The sequence below is a fragment of the Podarcis muralis genome, chromosome 7, assembly GCF_964188315.1.
Source record: "Podarcis muralis chromosome 7, rPodMur119.hap1.1, whole genome shotgun sequence".
Lineage (NCBI taxonomy): Eukaryota > Metazoa > Chordata > Lepidosauria > Squamata > Lacertidae > Podarcis > Podarcis muralis.
This window is the reverse complement of record NC_135661.1, coordinates 13048151-13067530: the sequence shown is the minus strand read 5'-3', so window position 1 is coordinate 13067530 and position 19380 is coordinate 13048151. Positions and strand designations below refer to the sequence as shown.

The following is a 19380-nucleotide window of genomic DNA, read 5'->3' as shown; positions in this document are numbered from 1 at the left end:
GCCGGCTCCCTCGGCCTGAAAGCAAGATGAGCGCCGCAACCCCAGAGTCATTTGCGACAGGACTTAACTGTCAGGGATCCTTTACCTTTACCTTTATAAAGCAAAAGTCACCAGCAACAAAACCAATGCCACCTAGATGCCCTTTCAGTGCTTTCAGCTCTTTGATCAGCTTTCCCATCAAGGCATTAGGTCGGACACACCTTTGGAGCTTGCACCTGTAATGTAATATTTGCTTTTTTTTTATAATAATGTTTATTAAAGATTTCCAGAAAAAGTTAACAACCCAACAAAGAAAACCACGAGAAAAACAACAGCGAACAAACATCAAAAAATCCCAATAGAAAAAACGCTCAAGAAAAAGAAAAATACAACAAAAAAGTTTAGTATAAAAAGAACACTCTTTCATTTTGATAACTTTCAATACCTTATTCTCATTTACTTCCACCCGCCTTCCCTTCTTGTATTCCAATTTAAAAATTAGTTCAGCAAGATCATTGACTATTCATCTTAAGCCTTTATCCTTCTCTTTATAATCTATTTATCTTGACCACTTAAACCCCTTCATTTCATTTTTAATGCCCTCAGCATTCATAAATTTTACAATGTTTTTGTAGATAAACTTTAAACTTCTTCCAGTCCTCTTCCACCTGCTCCTCTCCTTGATCTCGGATTCTGCCGGTCATTTCAGCCAGTTCCATATAGTCTATTACTTGCATCTGCCATTCTTCCAGTAATGTAATATTTGCTGATTCCCCCTTAATTCGTATGCTATAACTTGACAGTTGACAGGCTGCCAACAATAAAACCCTTTAGTTCTTTATGCATCAGTTACACATTTTTTTAGTGTTGATGTTTTTATTGGCATTTTTGTTTTTTGTTATTCACTTTGGTATGTTTTGTGGGAAGTGATTCTTAATTCATTAAACAAATAGTATGCATAGCAGCCTCCAGATTGTAAAAATAATTTTTAAAAAGCCCTCAATGTTAAAGGAGCAGCCAGCTTTCCCTGGCCTGAAGACCAGCTCCTCTGAGCATGAGTCTCCTTACTTTCAGATTAACCATGTGGACAGCAGTCAACCAAAAAATATTTAACTCATCACACCGATCTGGGTAGGAAAAAACATTTGACTCCAAGACATCTTCCAGCCTAGCAGCGCTTCACTCCCATCCTGGGACAGAGCTGTGTTATTCCAGAGTCTGTCAGGCTCTGGAGCTGAAGCACTTAATTAAACTCGCGTCAGGAAAGCGAGTTTGAAATAAAGCACCACCTAGTGGGCAGCCACAGCTTGGAACTTTTAAAATGCATTTACCAGACCAGTGAAACTCCACCGAATCTGCCTCTTGATTTTGGTGATGCACAAAATCGCTTTGCTGGGGAAATAACTACTGTATTTGGTTATTTCCCCAGCAAAGCGATTTTGTGCATCACCAAAATCAAGAGGCAGATTTTTAAAAGGCATTTTCCCTTCACTGGCATCTTATTCCAGAGTGCTGTAACTTTTCATGTTCTGAAGGTCTCGGTGCTATCTTTTTGACTAAATTAGGAAGGTACTTCATTGTCTCCCGGATGCGGGTGGCGCTGTGGGTAAAAGCCTCAGCGCCTAGGGCTTGCTGATCGAAAGGTCGGCGGTTCGAATCCCCACAGCGGGGTGCGCTCCCGTTGCTCGGTCCCAGCGCCTGCCAACCTAGCAGTTCGAAAGCACCCCCGGGTGCAAGTAGATAAATAGGGACCGCTTACTAGCGGGAAGGTAAACGGCATTTCCGTGTGCTGCGCTGGCTCGCCAGATGCAGCTTGTCACGCTGGCCACGTGACCCAGAAGTGTCTGCGGACAGTGCTGGCCCCCGGCCTCTTGAGTGAGATGGGCGCACAACCCTAGAGTCTGTCAAGACTGGCCCGTACGGGCAGGGGTACCTTTACCTTTACCTTCATTGTCTCCCAAGGCAGATCAGTGCCAACAACAACAGTAAATACTTTAGACTCAGCTGGCCATCAACACTTATTTGCTGTTTACTTGTTACATTTCTATCCCACCTTTCCCCCGAAGAGTTCAAGGTGGCAAACATAGCTCTCCTCCTCCCCATTTCACCCTCACAACAACCCTGTGAGGTAGGCTAGGCTGAGAGCGCGTTACTAGCCCAAGGTCACCCAGTGAGCTTCATGGCTGAGTGGGGGTTTGAACCCTGGTCTCCCCGGTCCTAGTCCAACACTCTTACCACTACACCACACTCACACATGCTTGTGCCTTAGCCTGCACCATTTGCTTTCCAACTGCGCGGACAAAAACTGGCCAGCAGCCATCACTGTGACATCAGGGGATTGGCATGTGCGGAGTCCCACCCACCTGTCAAACTTGGATTGGTGTATTTGATGGGGGGGGGGCTGGGAGAAAGAGAGAGGAACAGAGGGGGAGAGCAAGACCAAGAAGGTTCTACTCCTGTTGGCAGGATCCAGATTCTCACCCCTGCTTTAGAGAACAGGCTGCACACTCAAAGCCATTGGGCCAGAAAGCAGGGAACTGTTTCATCGTTCGTCAAAAGTGTTCTATGTAAGTCAGAACTGCTGGATGCACATGACATGAGTGGCTGCCCAAGGATTAAGGCTTTCTGGGAGATGATATATAATGAAATGAAAAAGGTATTTAAATATACCTTCCTGAAGAAACCAGAGGCCTTTCTCCTGGGCATGGTCGGCCAATTGGTGCCAAAGAAGGATAGAACTTTCTTTATGTATGCCACAACAGCAGCAAGAATACTTATTGCAAAGTATTGGAAGACACAAGATCTACCCACCCTGGAAGAATGGCAGATGAAGGTGATGGACTATATGGAGCTGGCGGAAATGACCGGCAGAATCCGAGACCAGGGAGAAGAGTCGGTGGAAGAAGATTGGAAGAAATTTAAAGACTATCTACAGAAATACTGCAAAATTAATGAATGTTAGAATGATGTTGGGTTGAAGTTAAGTGGTTTTTAGCAGTAATGTCATAAAGGAATGTGTAAAAATGGATTGTTAACAGGTGATAATCTAAAGTTATAATATATTAAGATTAAAGATTAGGATAAAAACAAAGAGGGAAAGGATTTGCTGAACCAACTAATTGAACTGGAATACAAAAAGGGAGGTGTGAGGAGGTCTGGGGAACAAGCAAATGAAAGATAAGATACGGAAATATTGAATTGTTTTTAACTGTTTTTACTTTGTATTTTCTCTTTTTCTTTTTGTAACATTTTGAAAACTTTAATAAATATCTTTAGGGTGGAAAAAAAAAGGACTGCTTTCTCTTGGTGGCCATCCACTCAGAGGAGCCTGCTGTGAGATCCTGGGCTAGGAGGCAGTGGTAGACGCAGAAGGGACAGCCTCCCCTGAGAGAGTCTTTATAAAAGTCTTCACCTGCAAAAAGAGGAAACAGATCTTCAAATAAAATCCAAACAATTGTTTGTTCAGTTGTTGCCATGTTAGTTCCAGTGAATAAGAGGCACACAATTAAGGCAAATTGGTAGCTTACGGTGCCAACTTTCATCTGATGGAAGAATACGCAAGTTTTGTGCATTATACCAAAGCTTTCACATTTCAAAGAAGTGAAATCTTACCTGGGACATAAGCCTCCCTTGTTCATTTGTGTCATCCTCAAAATCCTTTGTGACGTCAAGCAGCAAGACTGGAGCGTTTCTTATGTTTTCAGAATGAATCCTGTGGGGGCAATAAGAATGTTATTTCTTTTCACTATGCAATCAATATTGTGGCTTCAGTTACAGTGGGTAGTTCAGCTCACTTCCTTGAATGATCTCATCTGCATTGACTTTGAGTTGTCTCATTAATTCACCTCATTCCCTTCAGTGCACTACATGCCAAGGTTGTTGAAAGCAGAGCAAGGGGAACCTTTTGCAGACCAGGGGCCACATTCCCTTTAGACAATCTTCTCGGGATCACATACTAGTGACAGAAGAATGAATGGAAAATTTACCTTTGTGCAGTAGGGTAGTTTCTACACACACACACACACACACACACCCCTCCATCATCCATCCAGACAATCAAGAGTTCAAGCTTACATTCCAGCCAGGCCAAAAAAGGGTGTGATGCAGGGTCAGTGAGGGGCGTGGCCTGGGGAATGTTCCAAGGGCACAGAGGTCTGGGGGCGCATGCTCTCTATGGACCCAAAGATTCCTGCCCCTCTTGTAATCCTCAGCTTTACTATACAGTGGTGCCCCGCAAGACGAATGCCTCGCAAGACGAAAAACTCGCTAGACGAAAGGGTTTTCCGTTTTTTGAGTCGTTCCGCAAGACGAATTTCCCTATGGGCTTGCTTCGCAAGACAAAACGTCTTGCGAGTTCTTGCGAGTTTGCTTCCTTTTTCTTAAAGCCGCTAAGCCGTTAATAGCCGCTAAGCCGTTAATAGCCGCTAAGCCGCTAATAGCCGTGCTTGACAAGACGAAAAAACCACAAGACGAATAGACTCACGGAACAGATTAATTTCGTCTTGTGAGGCACCACTGTATTGCCATCCCACAGCAATTTGGAGATAACAGTGGCTTATACTATACAATACAGTGGTGCCTCGCAAGACGAAATTAATCCATTCCGCGAGTCTATTCATCTTGCGGTTTTTTCGTCTTGCGAAGCACGGCTATTAGCGGCTTAGCGGCTATTAGCGGCTTAGCGGCTATTAACGGCTTAGCGGCTTTAAGAAAAAGGAAACAAACTCGCAAGAACTCGCAAGACGTTTCGTCTTGCGAAGCAAGCCCATAGGGAAATTCGTCTTGCGGAACGACTCAAAAAACGGAAAACCCTTTCGTCTAGCGAGTTTTTCGTCTTGCGAGGCATTCGTCTTGCAGGGCACCACTGTATACCAAATCTACTCCTTGAACTGTTGATCACACTGTGAAGTTAATAAAACCAGCAATAATTTTAAAAAACAGCCTCTCTTGCAGCTTCATGCAAGGATTACAGATTATTACACAGAGATAGAGCTTTCAGCATCTTAAAGCATAGTGCATATGTTGACTATTATACACCCACAGTGGAGCTAAATTTTGCTGCCTTGCACCGTCACCATGACTCATATAATTCAATGGATTTCCTTGAAACAAAGCCAAATACATTCTACCTTCAGATAAAAAAAACATTTTTAAGGCACTTACTAATTCCATTACGCACATCCCAAAATGTAGAAATTGTAACTTAAGGTGCCAGCCTTAATTTCTGCATCATGTAAGCAGCAAACATTTTCTGCAATGTGCTCACTTAACAATCTAGCCTCCATGCACCCACACTCTGCCTCCGTCTTTCAGCCCCAAACTTCTTCGTCTAAGGTAACACTGAGGATCACAACACCAAAGGTCACCTCACTGCAAGCCAAACCTCTGCTTTCTCTATTTGCCTTTACTTAGGATACAGGGGATGGTGTGTGTTTGTAGTGACAGACTATAGCAGGGGTCTGCAACCTTTAAGACAAAAAGAGCCACCCGTTTCCGAAGAAAACAACAACTGGGAGCCGCAAAACCATTGCGACATTTAAAACAAATATATCTCTGGAGCTGCGATCTGACAGCGGGCGGGAAGGTGACGTCGGGATGGTGCGTGACTAACGCACGCACCGCCCCCCATGCGACGTCACAGCCAGTACAGCGCCCGCCACAGTGGGGAGTGTCGGGGCGCACAATGCGCCTCCTCCCCTCACTAGTATCCGCCCCGGAGCCGTGGCAAAGGTGTAAAAGAGCCACATGCGGCTCCGGAGCCGCGGGTTGCAGACCCCTGGGCTATAGTGAGGAAGGATGGGACAAGCTAGTTAATGGCCTGGCTTGCACCAAACAGTAAGTCATGGTCAGAAACAAACTATAGTTTACTATGAATGTGCCAGCAAGCTGATACGTGCTGCTCAAATCACACCCACTCTGCTCATCCATTTGCCAACTGGGAAGAAACAAACAACAGTGCTGGATTAGAGTTGTGTGCAAACACTAACCCAAACAAACCATGGGCAGAAGTCAAGGTTTGTTCTTGACTTACTAGTTTCTTTGGAGAGATGCAAACTACCAATGCTGGTTCACACAAAATGCTAAGCCAGCACTGTGGCGTTCTTTACTCCCAGCTTGGCAAAGGGTGGGTGCAATTTGAACTGTGTGAACACACAAATTCACAGTAAGCCACAGTTTGTTTCTGACTATAGTTTAGTATTACATGCAACATCAAGAGGAACACAAGTGAGGGAGACAAAGTTTTGGGTAAGTGTCTGCATCATCACAAGAAGAAACATGTCAGGATAAGAAAGGAGGAGTGCCCCACATTTATGAGTACAGTGGTACCTTGGGTTAAGAACTTAATTCATTCTGGAGGTCCATTCTTAACCTGAATCTGTTCTTAACCTGAGGTACCACTTTAGCTAATGGGGCCTCCCACTGCCGCCGCCGCACGATTTCTGTTCTCATCCTGAAGCAAAGTTCTTAACCCAAGGTACTATTTCTGGGTTAGCGGAGTCTGTAACCTGAAGTGTCTGTAACCTGAAGTGTCTGTAACCCAAGGTACTACTGTAAGTAGGGATATAGAATTGGGCTTCATTTAAAATGAATTAAATCATTAGAATTCACAAGCAGTGGAAAGGGGAGGTCAGACAGTCCCATGTTCTGATCGTGCTTGACATTTACTCTGCTGCCTTTGCTCGTACTATACAACTATGTAAGCTTTAAAAAAGCTTGGTTCTGAAAACTAATAATGTAGAACTGGAAAACACACTTCTTCTTTAAGATGGACATGACTAACTACAGGCTGAGAACAAGAAGACTGGGGGTGAAAGACCAAGGCAAAACATAGAAGTTCATCTGCTTTGCTTCCACTGATTAAGGTTCAGAAGTTGATGGACAGGCTCTGTGTGGCAAGAGAGCTCAGCTGAGTGAAGTCATCACCACCCAAAGGCTCACTGGATTCTGGAAGCTCAGTTGTAAGTGATCACAATATGCAAGGCTGTCAGATGTGTTTACTGATTAAACAGCAAGGAAGATAATATTGGGCACCTGTAATTTACAGTCTCTTCTGCTTTTTGGTGGAGAGGTGAAGTTGTAGTCGCCTTAACTGCTGGTGTAAAGCAACAATAATTCCTTCCTGCCTCTCTTCCTGCTAAATAACAGTCGGAAAACCCTAGCACTGTGTTCAGAATAAAGCATGCAGAATGAGAACATACATCTTGCAGGTTTAAAAGAAGTGCAGTAGAAATTTCTATCCCAGTCTGTACATACATTGGATTTGAACTTGTTTTAAATATACAAACTTGGTTTTATTCTTAGTCACTACAGGAAGCATTCATAAATGGAACGGAATGAATAAAAAATAAAGGATGACGACGACTTAATCCCTAGAGCAGCCTTTCCCAACTTGATGCCCTCCAGAGATTTGGGTCTTCGGCTCCCATCGGCCCCAGCCAGTGCCCCAGAGTTGATGGGAGCACAGCCATGCTAGCTGGAGCTGATAGAACCTGCAGCTTAAAACATGGGGAGAGCACAAAGTTGGAGAAGGCTGAGCTAGCTTGTGATTTCACACATCGCTCCCACTGCAGAACGGAAACTTCCAGCCTCTCTTTGGTTTGCAACAACACTGCAACTAACACAGTAAGGTAAAGGTAAAGGTACCCCTGCCCGTACAGGCCAGTCTTGCCAGACTCTAGGGTTGTGCGCTCATCTCACTCTATAGGCCGGGAGCCAGCGCTGTCTGCAGACACTTCCGGGTCACGTGGCCAGCATGACAAGCTGCATCTGGCAAGCCAGCGCAGCACACGGAACACCGTTTACCTTCCCGCTGGTAAGCGGTCCCTATTTATCTACTTGCACCCGGGGGTGCTTTCGAACTGCTAGGTTGGCAGGCGCTGGGACCGAACGACGGGAGCGCACCCCGCCGCGGGGATTCAAACCGCCGACCATGTGATCGGCAAGTCCTAGGCGCTGAGGTTTTACCCACAGCGCCACCCGCGTCCCCTAACTAACACAGTAGTGGCCTGTAAACTGTGACAATGGGAAAGGATAAAAATTCTGCCAATAAGTAATCCCAAATTAATCATAAAAGAGTAACCTGGATCAGGCCTGACTTACTGTTAGGAAAGCAGCTCTTGAGTGACCCAGAGCCCACTAATTGTGTCTGGTGAGCAAGAGACTGTTAAGGATTCTGGTTGGGAAGCAAATGGCAAATACACCCCATGGCCCACTTCCAAATGTTGCCTGCCACATATCTTATTTTGGGGTCTGAGTTGTGCACAGCCCAGGACACAGCATCCATCTGTACACAGCTGCCCTCCTGCACCTTGTGGTCTTTAGCCCGCCCATTTCTGTGCTACCAAGACTTCCTGGTTCCTTTTGGCCGCCCTTGCTGCTGTTCAGCATCATAGCCCAGCAGCAGTAATGTTTAGCAGTTAAAGTGTTGGACAAGGACCTGGGAGACCTGGATGCAAATCCTCACTCAGAAGCCTTGGGCCAGTCACTGTCTTGGAGCCGAACCCACTTCACAGAGTTGTGAGAATAAAACAGGGAGCGAGAGGACCACATACATCGCCTTGAGATCCTTGAAGGAAAGAAGGTGGGATGCAAACAATCATCCTCATCTCCAGGTGACGGGAACTGTGGCTTGGCTGCATGCTTCTCTCTTCCGTGTGGGATCAAGTGGGTGCTCTGGCACCAGCGTACACCTGCCACGTGACACAACGAGTGGGACCAAAAAGCAGAGGATCAGGCGCAGACGCTGCCTGCAGAGCCACAACTGCCTTGCCACTGAAGCCAGCTCTCTGCTGCTCCGCCTGTGACTCACTCTGTGCTCTTCTCCATGAGCCAATGTTCGTGCTGAGTGTGAAGCTGCTCCAGGTAGCGCAGCTGGACCCCCTTCTCTTCAGGCCTCCCTCTTTGGCGCAATCTTTCCATGCAGATCTGAAAGGAGGGAAAGGGAAATTCATTGGCCAGCGGCATGAACGCCAGAGCCCCACACTGCCTTAAAACCAGCAACTCCTGTTCTGCCAGAGAGGCACACTTCACTCTCACACCCAAGGAGGTTTACCAAGGGAGCAAACAATGCAAGCCTGATCCAGCCCCAAGTGACTTTCTATAGACCCAGAATGCAGCAGCTGTGAAAAAAAGCAAATTCCATTCTAGGGATCATTAGGAAAGGCATTGACAATAGACCTGCCAGGATCGTAATGCCGTTATGCGAATCTTATGATGAGACCACATTTGGAATGCAGTCCTGTGTACAGTCCTCACCTCAAGAAGGATATTGTAGAGTTGGGAAAGCTTCAGAAAACAGCAACCAAGGGGATGCAGCGATTCCCTTACAAGGAAAGGTTGCAGCACTTGGGACTTTTTAGTTCAGAGAAATAGTGAGTAACTGGCAACAGGATAGAAGTTTATAAAATTATGCATGACGTGGAGAGAGTGGAGAGATAAAAGGTTTTCCCTCCCTCTCTCTCGTAACAATAAAACTCTTCAACATCCAATGAATATGAATGTTGGAAGTTTCTAGACAGACAGAAGGAAGTCCTTCTTCATGCAGCCCAGAGTTAATCTATGGAACTTGCTCCCACAGAAGGCAGTGATGGCTACAAGGCTAAAGGGTTCTGAATATCAGTTGCTGGAAACTACAGCAGCGGAGAGTGTCTTGTGCTTGACCCTCGTACCTATGGGACCGCCTCTCCTGGTAGGCCCCGCGGAGGACCTTAAGGTCCACAAATAACAACACTTTGGAGGTGCCGAGCCTCAAGGAGGTTAGATTGGTTTCAACTAGGGCCAGGGCCTTTTCAGTACTGGCCCCGACTTGGTGGAACGCTCTGTCACAAGACTAGGGCCCTTCGGGACTTGACATCTTTCCGCAGGGCCTGCAAGACAGAGCTGTTCCGCCTGGCCTTTGGTTTGGACTCAGTCTGACCCTTATGTTTCCCTCCCCTTATGGTCTAGATTTATCAGCTACTTTAAAAATGAGGCTGCATTTTAAATTGCATTTTAACCTGTATTTTAATTGGGGTTTTTTCCTCACACACCCCCTCTTTCCCCCCTATTATGTTTTTACTGTGATTTTATTGGTGTTAGCCGCCCTGAGCCTGACACTGGCTGGGGAGGGCAGGGTATAAATATTATTATTATTATTATTATTATTATTATTATTATTATTATTATTAATCCTGCTTGTGGATTTCCCAAAGGCACCTGGTTGGCCACACTCACTCTCTTGTGGCTTTCCCTTTCCATGGTCTTCTCCGTTCTCCCTCTTAGATTGGAAATGCGTTCTAGGTTGCAATGGAGGAAACTGCTGTGTTTTTAGCTGGAACCACCAAGTACCACCCCCTCCTTCACAATCTCATGCTCAGTGTGTGTGCACACATATGTGCAGGTGTGTTGGTCATCACACCGACTTTTCTGACAATGCCTAGCATGTACTGCGGCCCCTGGAGAGCTTGCTGGTACAAAATGTGGCCCCTGGGCTAACAAAGCAGAGCCACTGCTGATGTATACAAGTCAAAACCTGCCATGATTCCTCCTGGGCCGTGTTCAGAAAGTGGTGGTGGGGGATGAGTGTTCAGACCCCTGGGCCCTCACTTGTGGGGTGCCTCAGGGCTCTGTCCTCTCCCCCATGCTTTTCAACATTTACATGCAGCCACTGGGAGAGATCATCAGGAGGTTTGGGCTGGGTGTTCATCAGTATGCGGATGATACCCAGCTCTACCTCTCTTTTAAATCAGAACCAGTGAAGGCGGTGAATGTCCTGTGTGAGTGCCTGGAGGCGGTTGGAGGATGGATGGTGGCTAACAGATTGAGGTTGAATCCCGATAAGACAGAAGTACTGTTTTTGGGGGACAGGAGGCGAGCAGGTGTGGAGGATTCCCTGGTCCTGAATGGGGTAACTGTGCCCCTGAAGGACCAGGTGCGCAGCCTGGGAGTCATTTTGGACTCACAGCTGTCCATGGAGGCACAGGTCAAATCTGTATCCAGGGCAGCTGTTTACCAGCTCCATCTGGTACGTAGGCTGAGACCCTATCTGCCTGCGGACTGTCTCGCCAGAGTGGTACATGCTCTGGTTATCTCCCGCTTAGACTACTGCAATGCGCTCTACGTGGGGCTACCTTTGAAGGTGACCCGGAAACTACAACTAATCCAGAATGCGGCAGCTAGACTGGTGACTGGGTGCGGCCGCCGAGACCATATAACACCGGTCTTGAAAGACCTACATTGGCTCCCAGTAAGTTTCCGAGCACAATTCAAAGTGTTGGTGCTGACCTTTAAAGCCCTAAACGGCCTTGGTCCAGTATATCTGAAGGAGCGTCTCCACCCCCATCGTTCTGCCCGGACACTGAGGTCCAGCTCCGAGGGCCTTCTGGCGGTTCCCTCACTACGAGAGGTCAAGTTACAGGGAACCAGGCAGAGGGCCTTCTCGGTAGTGGCGCCCGTCCTGTGGAACGCCCTCCCATCAGATGTCAAAGCGATAAACAACTACCTGACATTCAGAAGACATCTGAAGGCAGCCCTGTTCAGGGAAGTTTTTAATATGTGACATTTTAGTGTATTTTTTATCTTTGTTGGAAGCCGCCCAGAGTGGCTGGGGAAACCCAGCCAGATGGGCGGGGTACAAATAATAAATTATTATTATTATTATCATTGCAGGGGTTGGACTAGATGACCCACCGGGTCCCTTTCACCTCTAAAATTAAAGAAGCCCACCCAAACCTTCGTGGACATGCTTCCTGACTGTGAGAAGGTGCACCCAGGGCACCAACTTTGAAGGAACCATTCACATCCAATGCAACAAGCCTGCAGATTTACCTGCCTTCAGCAGAGTAGAAGGTGAGGCAGCCAGAGCAATGACTCAGACAGAGATGTAGCAGGCAGTTTCCCACATGAGTGGACCGTTTGGCCCAACACTTGCTTTCAATCTTCATTTTTGTAAATCACTTTGACTTTCATTTTTGAGGGTGGCGAAGCGTCTAATAAACATAACAGAGGTTTCCAGTTACCTCAGGAGGTGCCCGTAGATAAAGGAAGCCATGGATGTCAAGCTGGTCCCCGAACGCTTGTTGGAGAAAAGTGTGCCAGTCCTGGTAAATTGCCCACTCAATCTCAGCCAGGTGGCCAATCTCAAACAGGTTTTTGGCAAAGACGTACCTGGGGGAGGACCGTGTAGTTAAACCACCCGCACAGCAACAAACACAGGAAGAAGAACAACAGGCAAGTCAGAGATAAATGTGAAATTTCCAAGCTCCCAAAATATTGTATTTGCATTTGGCATCCATTCATCATTACAAAATGGAAGGTTTTCCTCTTCCTTGCGGGGAAGAGGCTCCAATGGAAGGAATGGCAAAGCTTTCCTTGCTAAGGGGGCACCGTCCTTAGTTTCCCCAATTATAAGTTGAAAGGAACTGCAAGGACATTCAACAACAATGAAAGTGTGGGAAGAAACTGCAGAGCACTCTGCGCATGGAGAGGGGACACTGAATAAGGTAAAGGTACCCCTGCCCGTACGGGCCAGTCTTGACAGACTCTAGGGTTGTGTGCCCATCTCACTTAAGAGGCCAGGGGCCAGCGCTGTCCGGAGACACTTCCGGGTCACGTGGCCAGCGTGACAAGCTGCATCTGGCAAGCCAGCGCAGCACACGGAAACGCTGTTTACCTTCCCGCCAGAGCGGTCCCTATTTATCTACTTGCACCCGGGGGTGCTTTCGAACTGCTAGGTTGGCAGGCGCTGGGACCGAGCAACGGGAGCGCACCCCGCTGCGGGGATTCGAACCGCCGACCTTTCGATCGGCAAGTCCTAGGCGCTGAGGCTTTAACCCACAACGCCAGGGGATGTACAGTTCTTTCAAAAGGCAAACATCTCCCCACTTCTCTTGGCCTGTTGCTGCTGCTGCCAACTTCAGGAACAGGATTGTGGCACCATACCTATCACTATATATAGATCTCTCAAAAACCCGCACGTGGTCCCACATCTTCAGGGGCTTCACAGACAGAGGCTCCAGCTGCGCCTTCAGCCGACTCAGGCACGAGTAAGTCTGGAATGTGTAGGACCATCGCGAAGGCTCCTGATACATCATTTGAAGCAGGTTCGCAAAGCTCTGAGATGGAGAGGCCTGTGACAGGGAATAATTTAAGAGACAAGCATTTAAGAACCAAATGGAACAGGAACCACAAAACAAAGTGTGTGTTTTCTGGGGGGACGCCACAGCAGGGCCTGTGAACCTGTGCCATGTGAAGAGATTGCAGGGTTCCTCTTCAAAACAAACAAGATGAACTTTAACAGGGAGAAATGTAATGTATTGCACTTGGGCAAAAAAAATGAGAGGCACAAATACAAGATGGGGGACACCTGGCTTGAGAGCAGTACATGTGAAAAGGATCTAGGAGTCTTGGTTGACCACAAACTTGACATGAGCCAACAGTGTGACGCGGCAGCTAAAAAAGCCAATGCAATTCTGGGCTGCATCAATAGGAGTATAGCATCTAGATCAAGGGAAGTAATAGTGCCACTGTATTCTGCTCTGGTCAGACCTCACCTGGAGTACTGTGTCCAGTTCTGGGCACCACAGTTCAAGAAGGACACTGACAAACTGGAACGTGTCCAGAGGAGGGCAACCAAAATGGTCAAAGGCCTGGAAACGATGCCTTATGAGGAACGGCTAAGGGAGCTGGGCATGTTTAGCCTGGAGAAGAGGAGGTTAAGGGGTGATATGATAGCCATGTTCAAATATATAAAAGGATGTCATATAGAGGAGGGAGAAAGGTTGTTTTCTGCTGCTCCAGAGAAGCGGACACGGAGCAATGGATCCAAACTACAAGGAAGAAGATTCCACCTAAACATTAGGAAGAACTTCCTGACAGTAAGAGCTGTTCGACAGTGGAATTTGCTGCCAAGGAGTGTGGTGGAGTCTCCTTCTTTGGAGGTCTTTAAGCAGAGGCTTGACAACCATATGTCAGGAGTGCTCTGATGGTGTTTCCTGCTTGGCAGGGGGTTGGACTTGATGGCCCTTGTGGTCTATTCCAACTCTATGATTCTATGATTCACCTCCCTCCAGCTCAACCTTCTCCCACTTGGTGCCCTCCAGATGTTTTTGGACTCCTATCAGTCCCAGCCAGCAAGCTGGGATAAATAGAAGCACAGCACAGGGGATGGGTGGAGTCTTAAAAAATCTTTATAGAAGTTTTTTTGAACTTTATAAAATCATGCATTGTATGGAGAAAGTGGATAGAGAAATATTTTTCTACCTCTCTCAGAACACTAAAATTCATAGGCATTCAGGGGAGGCAAATGTTGGAAGATTCAGGAAGATAAGGCTATTGGTGGCTATATAAGCCATGCTGGCAGTGCTAGGCCTGCACAGTCGGAGGCAGCAACGCATCTGAACACCAGCTCCTGGAAACCACAGGGGGAGAGAGGGCTGCTCTTGCAGTCGTTTCCTGCTGGAAGGTTTCCCACAGGCATATGGTTGGCCACGGGGAGAACAGGATGCTGGACTCAATGGGCCATTGGATTGATCCGGCAGGCTCTACTGGTGTTCTTATAAACTTTAGCACAGGCTTCCTCAAACTCGGCCCTCCAGATATTTCTGGCTTACAACTCCCATGATCCCTAGCTAGGCAGGACCAGTGGTCAGGGATGATGGGAATTGTAGTCACAAAACATCTGGAGGACTGAGTTTGAGGAAGCCTGCTTTAGCACAAAGAGGGTGACTATTTGGTGCCAAAGGAAGTTGCACGAGAGTGAATGGTTATTTTTTCTGAATGATTATGTTGGTAAGAAGGCAAGTTTCCCCTTTGCTCAGAATTCTTGTACTGAAGAAGAACTCCCAGTTGATTGAATACAATATTCTGAACCAAAATAGCTCAGTTCCTTACAGACCTAACAAGTTTTACATCTGCACTCTTACCTGGTGGGGACCAGCAGCTTGAACTTTCTGCCACTTGGACACTGGTTCCAAGGTCATGGACCATTCTGGAAAGGCTTTTCTGAGCACTCTCACAAACGTTGACTTCCCCACCGCTGGCGGAGCAAAAAACATGTATGCCCATTAGCCAACATTCCTCCTTATACCGCCTTTCCAAATACAGTGGTACCTCGGGTTAAGTACTTAATTTGTTCCGGAGGCCCGTTCTTAACCTGAAACTGTTCTTAACCTGAAGCACCACTTTAGCTAATGGGGCCTCCCGCTGCTGCCAAGCCGCCGGAGCAAGATTTCTTTTCTCATCCTGAAGCAGAGAATGAGCCGTGGAGATGGGATGTAACATTCACACCACACACTTGGGGCACATGGCTTCCCCCTAAGAATCATTCTGGCAAACAGCTCTGAGGGTGGGTCAAGCAGTCAAGCAGTATATAAATTTTATGAAATAAATAAGAACGTAAGAAGAGGAGCGCCATCCTGTTCTTACAGGGGCCAGCCAGATGCCTGTGAGGCCTGCAAACAGGATTCAAGCAACAGAGCACTTTCCTCTCTTGTGGTTTCCAGGAGCTGGTGTTCAGAAGCCCTGCTGCTTCCGGCTGTGGAGGCCAGCAGCCATGAATTTGTCCAACCCTCTTCTATTTTTATTCTTTTTTAATATTTATTAGCGTTTTACAAAAAACATAGGTTTACAGAATAAAGAGAATTAAAACAAAAATTAACAAACTAAAAAGAAAACATAGAAAAAAGAAGAAAAAAGATAACAAGAAAAATACAGATTACCAAAAAATACATAAAAGGAAAAAAGAGAATACAAAATACAAAAAACAAATAGCTAAGAAAAAATTTAAAAATAAATCCATTTTTCAATATCTTTAAGCTCATTTACTTGTTTCCTTGACCTCCTCACACCTCCCCTTTTTGTATTCCCATTTACAAAATCATTTCAGCAAATCCTTACCCTCTTTCATTTATCTTTACTCTATATCTTAACCTATTATAACTATACATTTTCATCCATTATCAATCCATATTTGCATATTCTTATTAACCTTATTACCAATACCACTTATTTTCAATCCAACATCATTTTAACATTCATTAATTTTACAGTATTTCTGCAAGTAGTCTTTAAATTTCTTCCAATCTTCTTCCACCAACTCTTCTCCCTGGTCTCGGATTCTGCCAGTCATTTCCGCCAGTTCCATATAGTCCATCACCTTCATCTGCCACTCTTCCAGTGTGGGTAAATCTTGTGTCTTCCAATACTTTGCAATAAGTATTCTTGCTGCTGTTGTGGCATACATAAAGAAAGTTCTATCCTTCTTTGGCACCAATTGGCCGACCATGCCCAGGAGAAAGGCCTCTGGTTTCTTCAGGAAGGTATATTTAAATACCTTTTTCATTTCATTATAGATCATCTCCCAGAAAGCCTTAATCTTTGGGCACGTCCACCAAAGGTGAATGTTTGTCCAACCCTCTTCTAAAGCCACCTAGTTGGTGACCACTGCTGCCTCCTGTGGAAGTGAGTTCCATAGTTCCATACATGCTCCATGAAGGAGGACATTTTCCCCCCTGCCCTGAATCTTCCAACGCTCAGCTTCATTGGATAAAGAATCCTGGGACCTGTAGTTTGCTCCTCAAAGAGCTACAATACCCAGCACACTTAAGTGACCACAGTTCCCAGGATTCGGATGCCATGTGCTTCAAACGTATGGTGTGCATGTGACCCACTTCGCACCTCACCCTGGCCCCACTCCCCTTCTGCATATTATGGGGCATAGTAATACCGCCCAACCTAACAGTGCTCTTGCAACCACCACCAAGTTCCATTCACTTCTGAACACTCGCGGAGGCACCAGTTCAGGCTTTAACCTTTTTAGTTGATGGTATTATATGGATTGCAACGGTTTTACTTATGATTTGTGTTATGTACTGAGTTGAATAGGATCCAAACTGCAGCAGCCTGATTGGTCCTAGAACAATAGGATCCAAAAGGCAGCAGTCTGATTGGTCCTAGAACAATAGGATTCAGAATGCAGCAGTCTGATTGGTCCTAGAACAATGCAGCAGTATGATTGGTTGGCAGGAACTACCCAATCATGCTCCAGTTAGAAGTGAATCCACAACCTGATTGGCTTACAGTAGAATTCCGGAATTAGCCAATCATGTGCAGCCCATTGTGTAAATAATGTATATAAAGCAGATACTTTGAGGGGACTTTCATTCATTCCTCCTCACCACTATGAGCTGAATAAAGAGCATGAAATCACTTTGCGACTCTGAGTATATTTCAATTTGTTATCTGTTCTATATGATTTGTGTTGAGTTTGGAATGTTATTTACTGTTTGTAACTGCCTGCTATTCATCTGAATGAAAAGCAGCCTAGAAATATAGTAAATCAATCAATCACCACCCAACCAAGATCTTCCCTGGAGGCTGGCCAAAGCCCGAGACTGCGCGGCTTCCCCAACTGATGCAAGACGGGGAGTGGGGCGGAACATTGCTCCTAATGCGTATATCCTGCAACCGTGCAAGGGCCCGAGCCCTGGTGCAACCGAGGCAATAATAAGGCTGCCTCTGAGCAAGTGCAGAGTTCCTCCTCCCCACCACCACCACCACCTCCGGCTGGACGGGCGCTTCCAAGTCTCAGGATGGCGCTGCCGGCATAAAATGGAAGAAAAGACCCCCGAGCTCCTCCTGCGCCCCCTCCCCAGACCCCTTACCAATGTTTCCTTCGATGGCGAGCCTCTTGCCGGCCTCCCGCGCCGCAGCCATCGCGCAGAGCCGCGCCAGCGAGCGCCCAGCTGTCGGGAGGCGCAGCCCAGCTATTGCGCCTGCGCCACCGCCCTGCCGAAGTCGCTCGTGTCTTTCCGGAGCCCGCCAAGCCCAAAGGGGCCCAGTTCACTTTGTTCCGGCGCAGCTCGGGGCAGCAGTACTCCCGCGGACGGCCATTTGCGGGGCAGGAGGGTGTGCTTGTTGAATGCGGCACCCTGGAGTCATGCTTTGAGAGGATCCGGCGCCTGCAGCGCCACCCCGTGCATGTCTCCTCGGGAGTAAGCCCCACCCCTGCGGTGCTCGGTAGCGTAGCCACCTCCTCTCACAGCTCAGGAGCAGAAAGGGTGCCATTCGGCAAACTCTGCCTTTCTGGGATATAAAACAGCTCGGAGCATTTCCTGGAACGAATTTGAGTGGCATTTCACAGCTCTGTGCCACAGAGTTAAAAACAGGAGTTCTAGAGAAGAAAAGTTGCCAAAGAACCGGAGCCGGCCCACCCATTAGGCGGAATGAAGCAGCAGAAGAGCAAGAGGCTGTGCCCCGCCTGTGGAAGGTGGGGGGGGGGGCGGCAGGAGGCAGCACATCGCCCTGCTCCCTTTGGTGATGTGTCAAGCCCCCTTCATGTGTCAACTGTGCAAAGGGGTCTCCACCCAGTGGCGTAGCGTGGGTTGTCAGCACCCGGGGCAAGGCAAGTAATTTGCGCCCCCTAACCCGCCTGCCAACCTAGCAGTTCGAAAGCACCTCCGGGTGCAAGTAGATAAATAGGGACCGCTTACTGGCGGGAAGGTAAATGGTGTTTCCGTGTGCGGCTCTGGCTCGCCAGAGCAGTGATGTCACGCTGGCCACGTGACCCGGAAGTGTCTGCGGACAGCGCTGGCCCCTGGCCTCTTGAGTGAGATGGGCGCACAACCCCAGAGTCTGTCAAGACTGGCCCGTACGGGCAGGGGTACCTTTACCTTTACTTTACCTTTAACCCGTGGATTTGCCCTAACCCCAGATGTTGCGCCCGGTGCGGCCGGGCCCCCCTGCACCCCCCACGCTACGCCACTGTCTCCACCAGAGCAAGGGGCCCATGCTGCTGGCCATGTTCCAGATGCTGCCCTTTCCCCAGCCTCCACCCTAATGGCCACACCCTGGACATAGGCAGCAGGGGCAACAGGGAGGCTTCCCTGAGGCAGGTGGCCACATCCAGCATGTGGAGGTTGGAAGAGGGCCAGGAAAGCCACGCAGCACCTGGGGTGATGCCAGTGCTTGCACCGAAGAAGACCCCTTGGCACAACAAATGTGTGAAGGGGCCTTTCCAGTCTTGCTTCCGGTGAAGTGCAGAAGATGCAGCCAGCTCGGTTCCCTGCAGATGTTGTGGGCTGCTGTTGCCATTGGTCCCAGCAAGCATGGCCAATGGTCAGCAAATTGAATAAAATAACACAACACAATGACCAATAACAATGGCATTAACACTATTTAATCAGAAATTGCAACTAAAGTCTCTAAACCTTCACCAGTCACAGCAGAATAATTCAAAAGTTTGATATATACATAGGTAAAGGTAAAGGGACCCCTGACCATTAGGTCCAGTCGTGGCCAACTGGGGTTGCAGCGCTCATCTCGCTTTATTGGCCGAAGGGAGCCGGCGTACAGCTTCCGGGTCATGTGGCGAACCAGAGCAGTGCACAGAAACGCCGTTTACCTTCCTGCCAGAGTGAAGTAGAC

General features: G+C 47.5%; 1 protein-coding gene across 2 annotated transcripts; it reads right to left on the bottom strand.

The window, feature by feature from the left end:
- Positions 1 to 3177: 3177 nt before the first annotated feature.
- DGUOK (deoxyguanosine kinase) lies at positions 3178 to 17775 on the bottom strand. Of its 2 annotated transcripts, XM_028741122.2 has the most exons (7): positions 17619 to 17775; positions 14880 to 14992; positions 12898 to 13085; positions 11976 to 12123; positions 8789 to 8904; positions 3592 to 3691; positions 3178 to 3391 (listed from the first exon to the last, which is right to left on the bottom strand). In XM_028741122.2, the coding sequence occupies exons 1-7, from the start codon at positions 17668 to 17670 to the stop codon at positions 3326 to 3328; spliced, it is 783 nt and encodes a 260-aa protein (XP_028596955.1). In that variant the 5' UTR covers positions 17671 to 17775; the 3' UTR covers positions 3178 to 3325. The 2 variants fall into 2 exon arrangements, with proteins under 2 accessions (XP_028596955.1, XP_028596956.1); XM_028741123.2 differs by lacking the exon at positions 14880 to 14992 and having other exon boundaries at positions 17619 to 17748.
- Positions 17776 to 19380: the final 1605 nt, after the last annotated feature.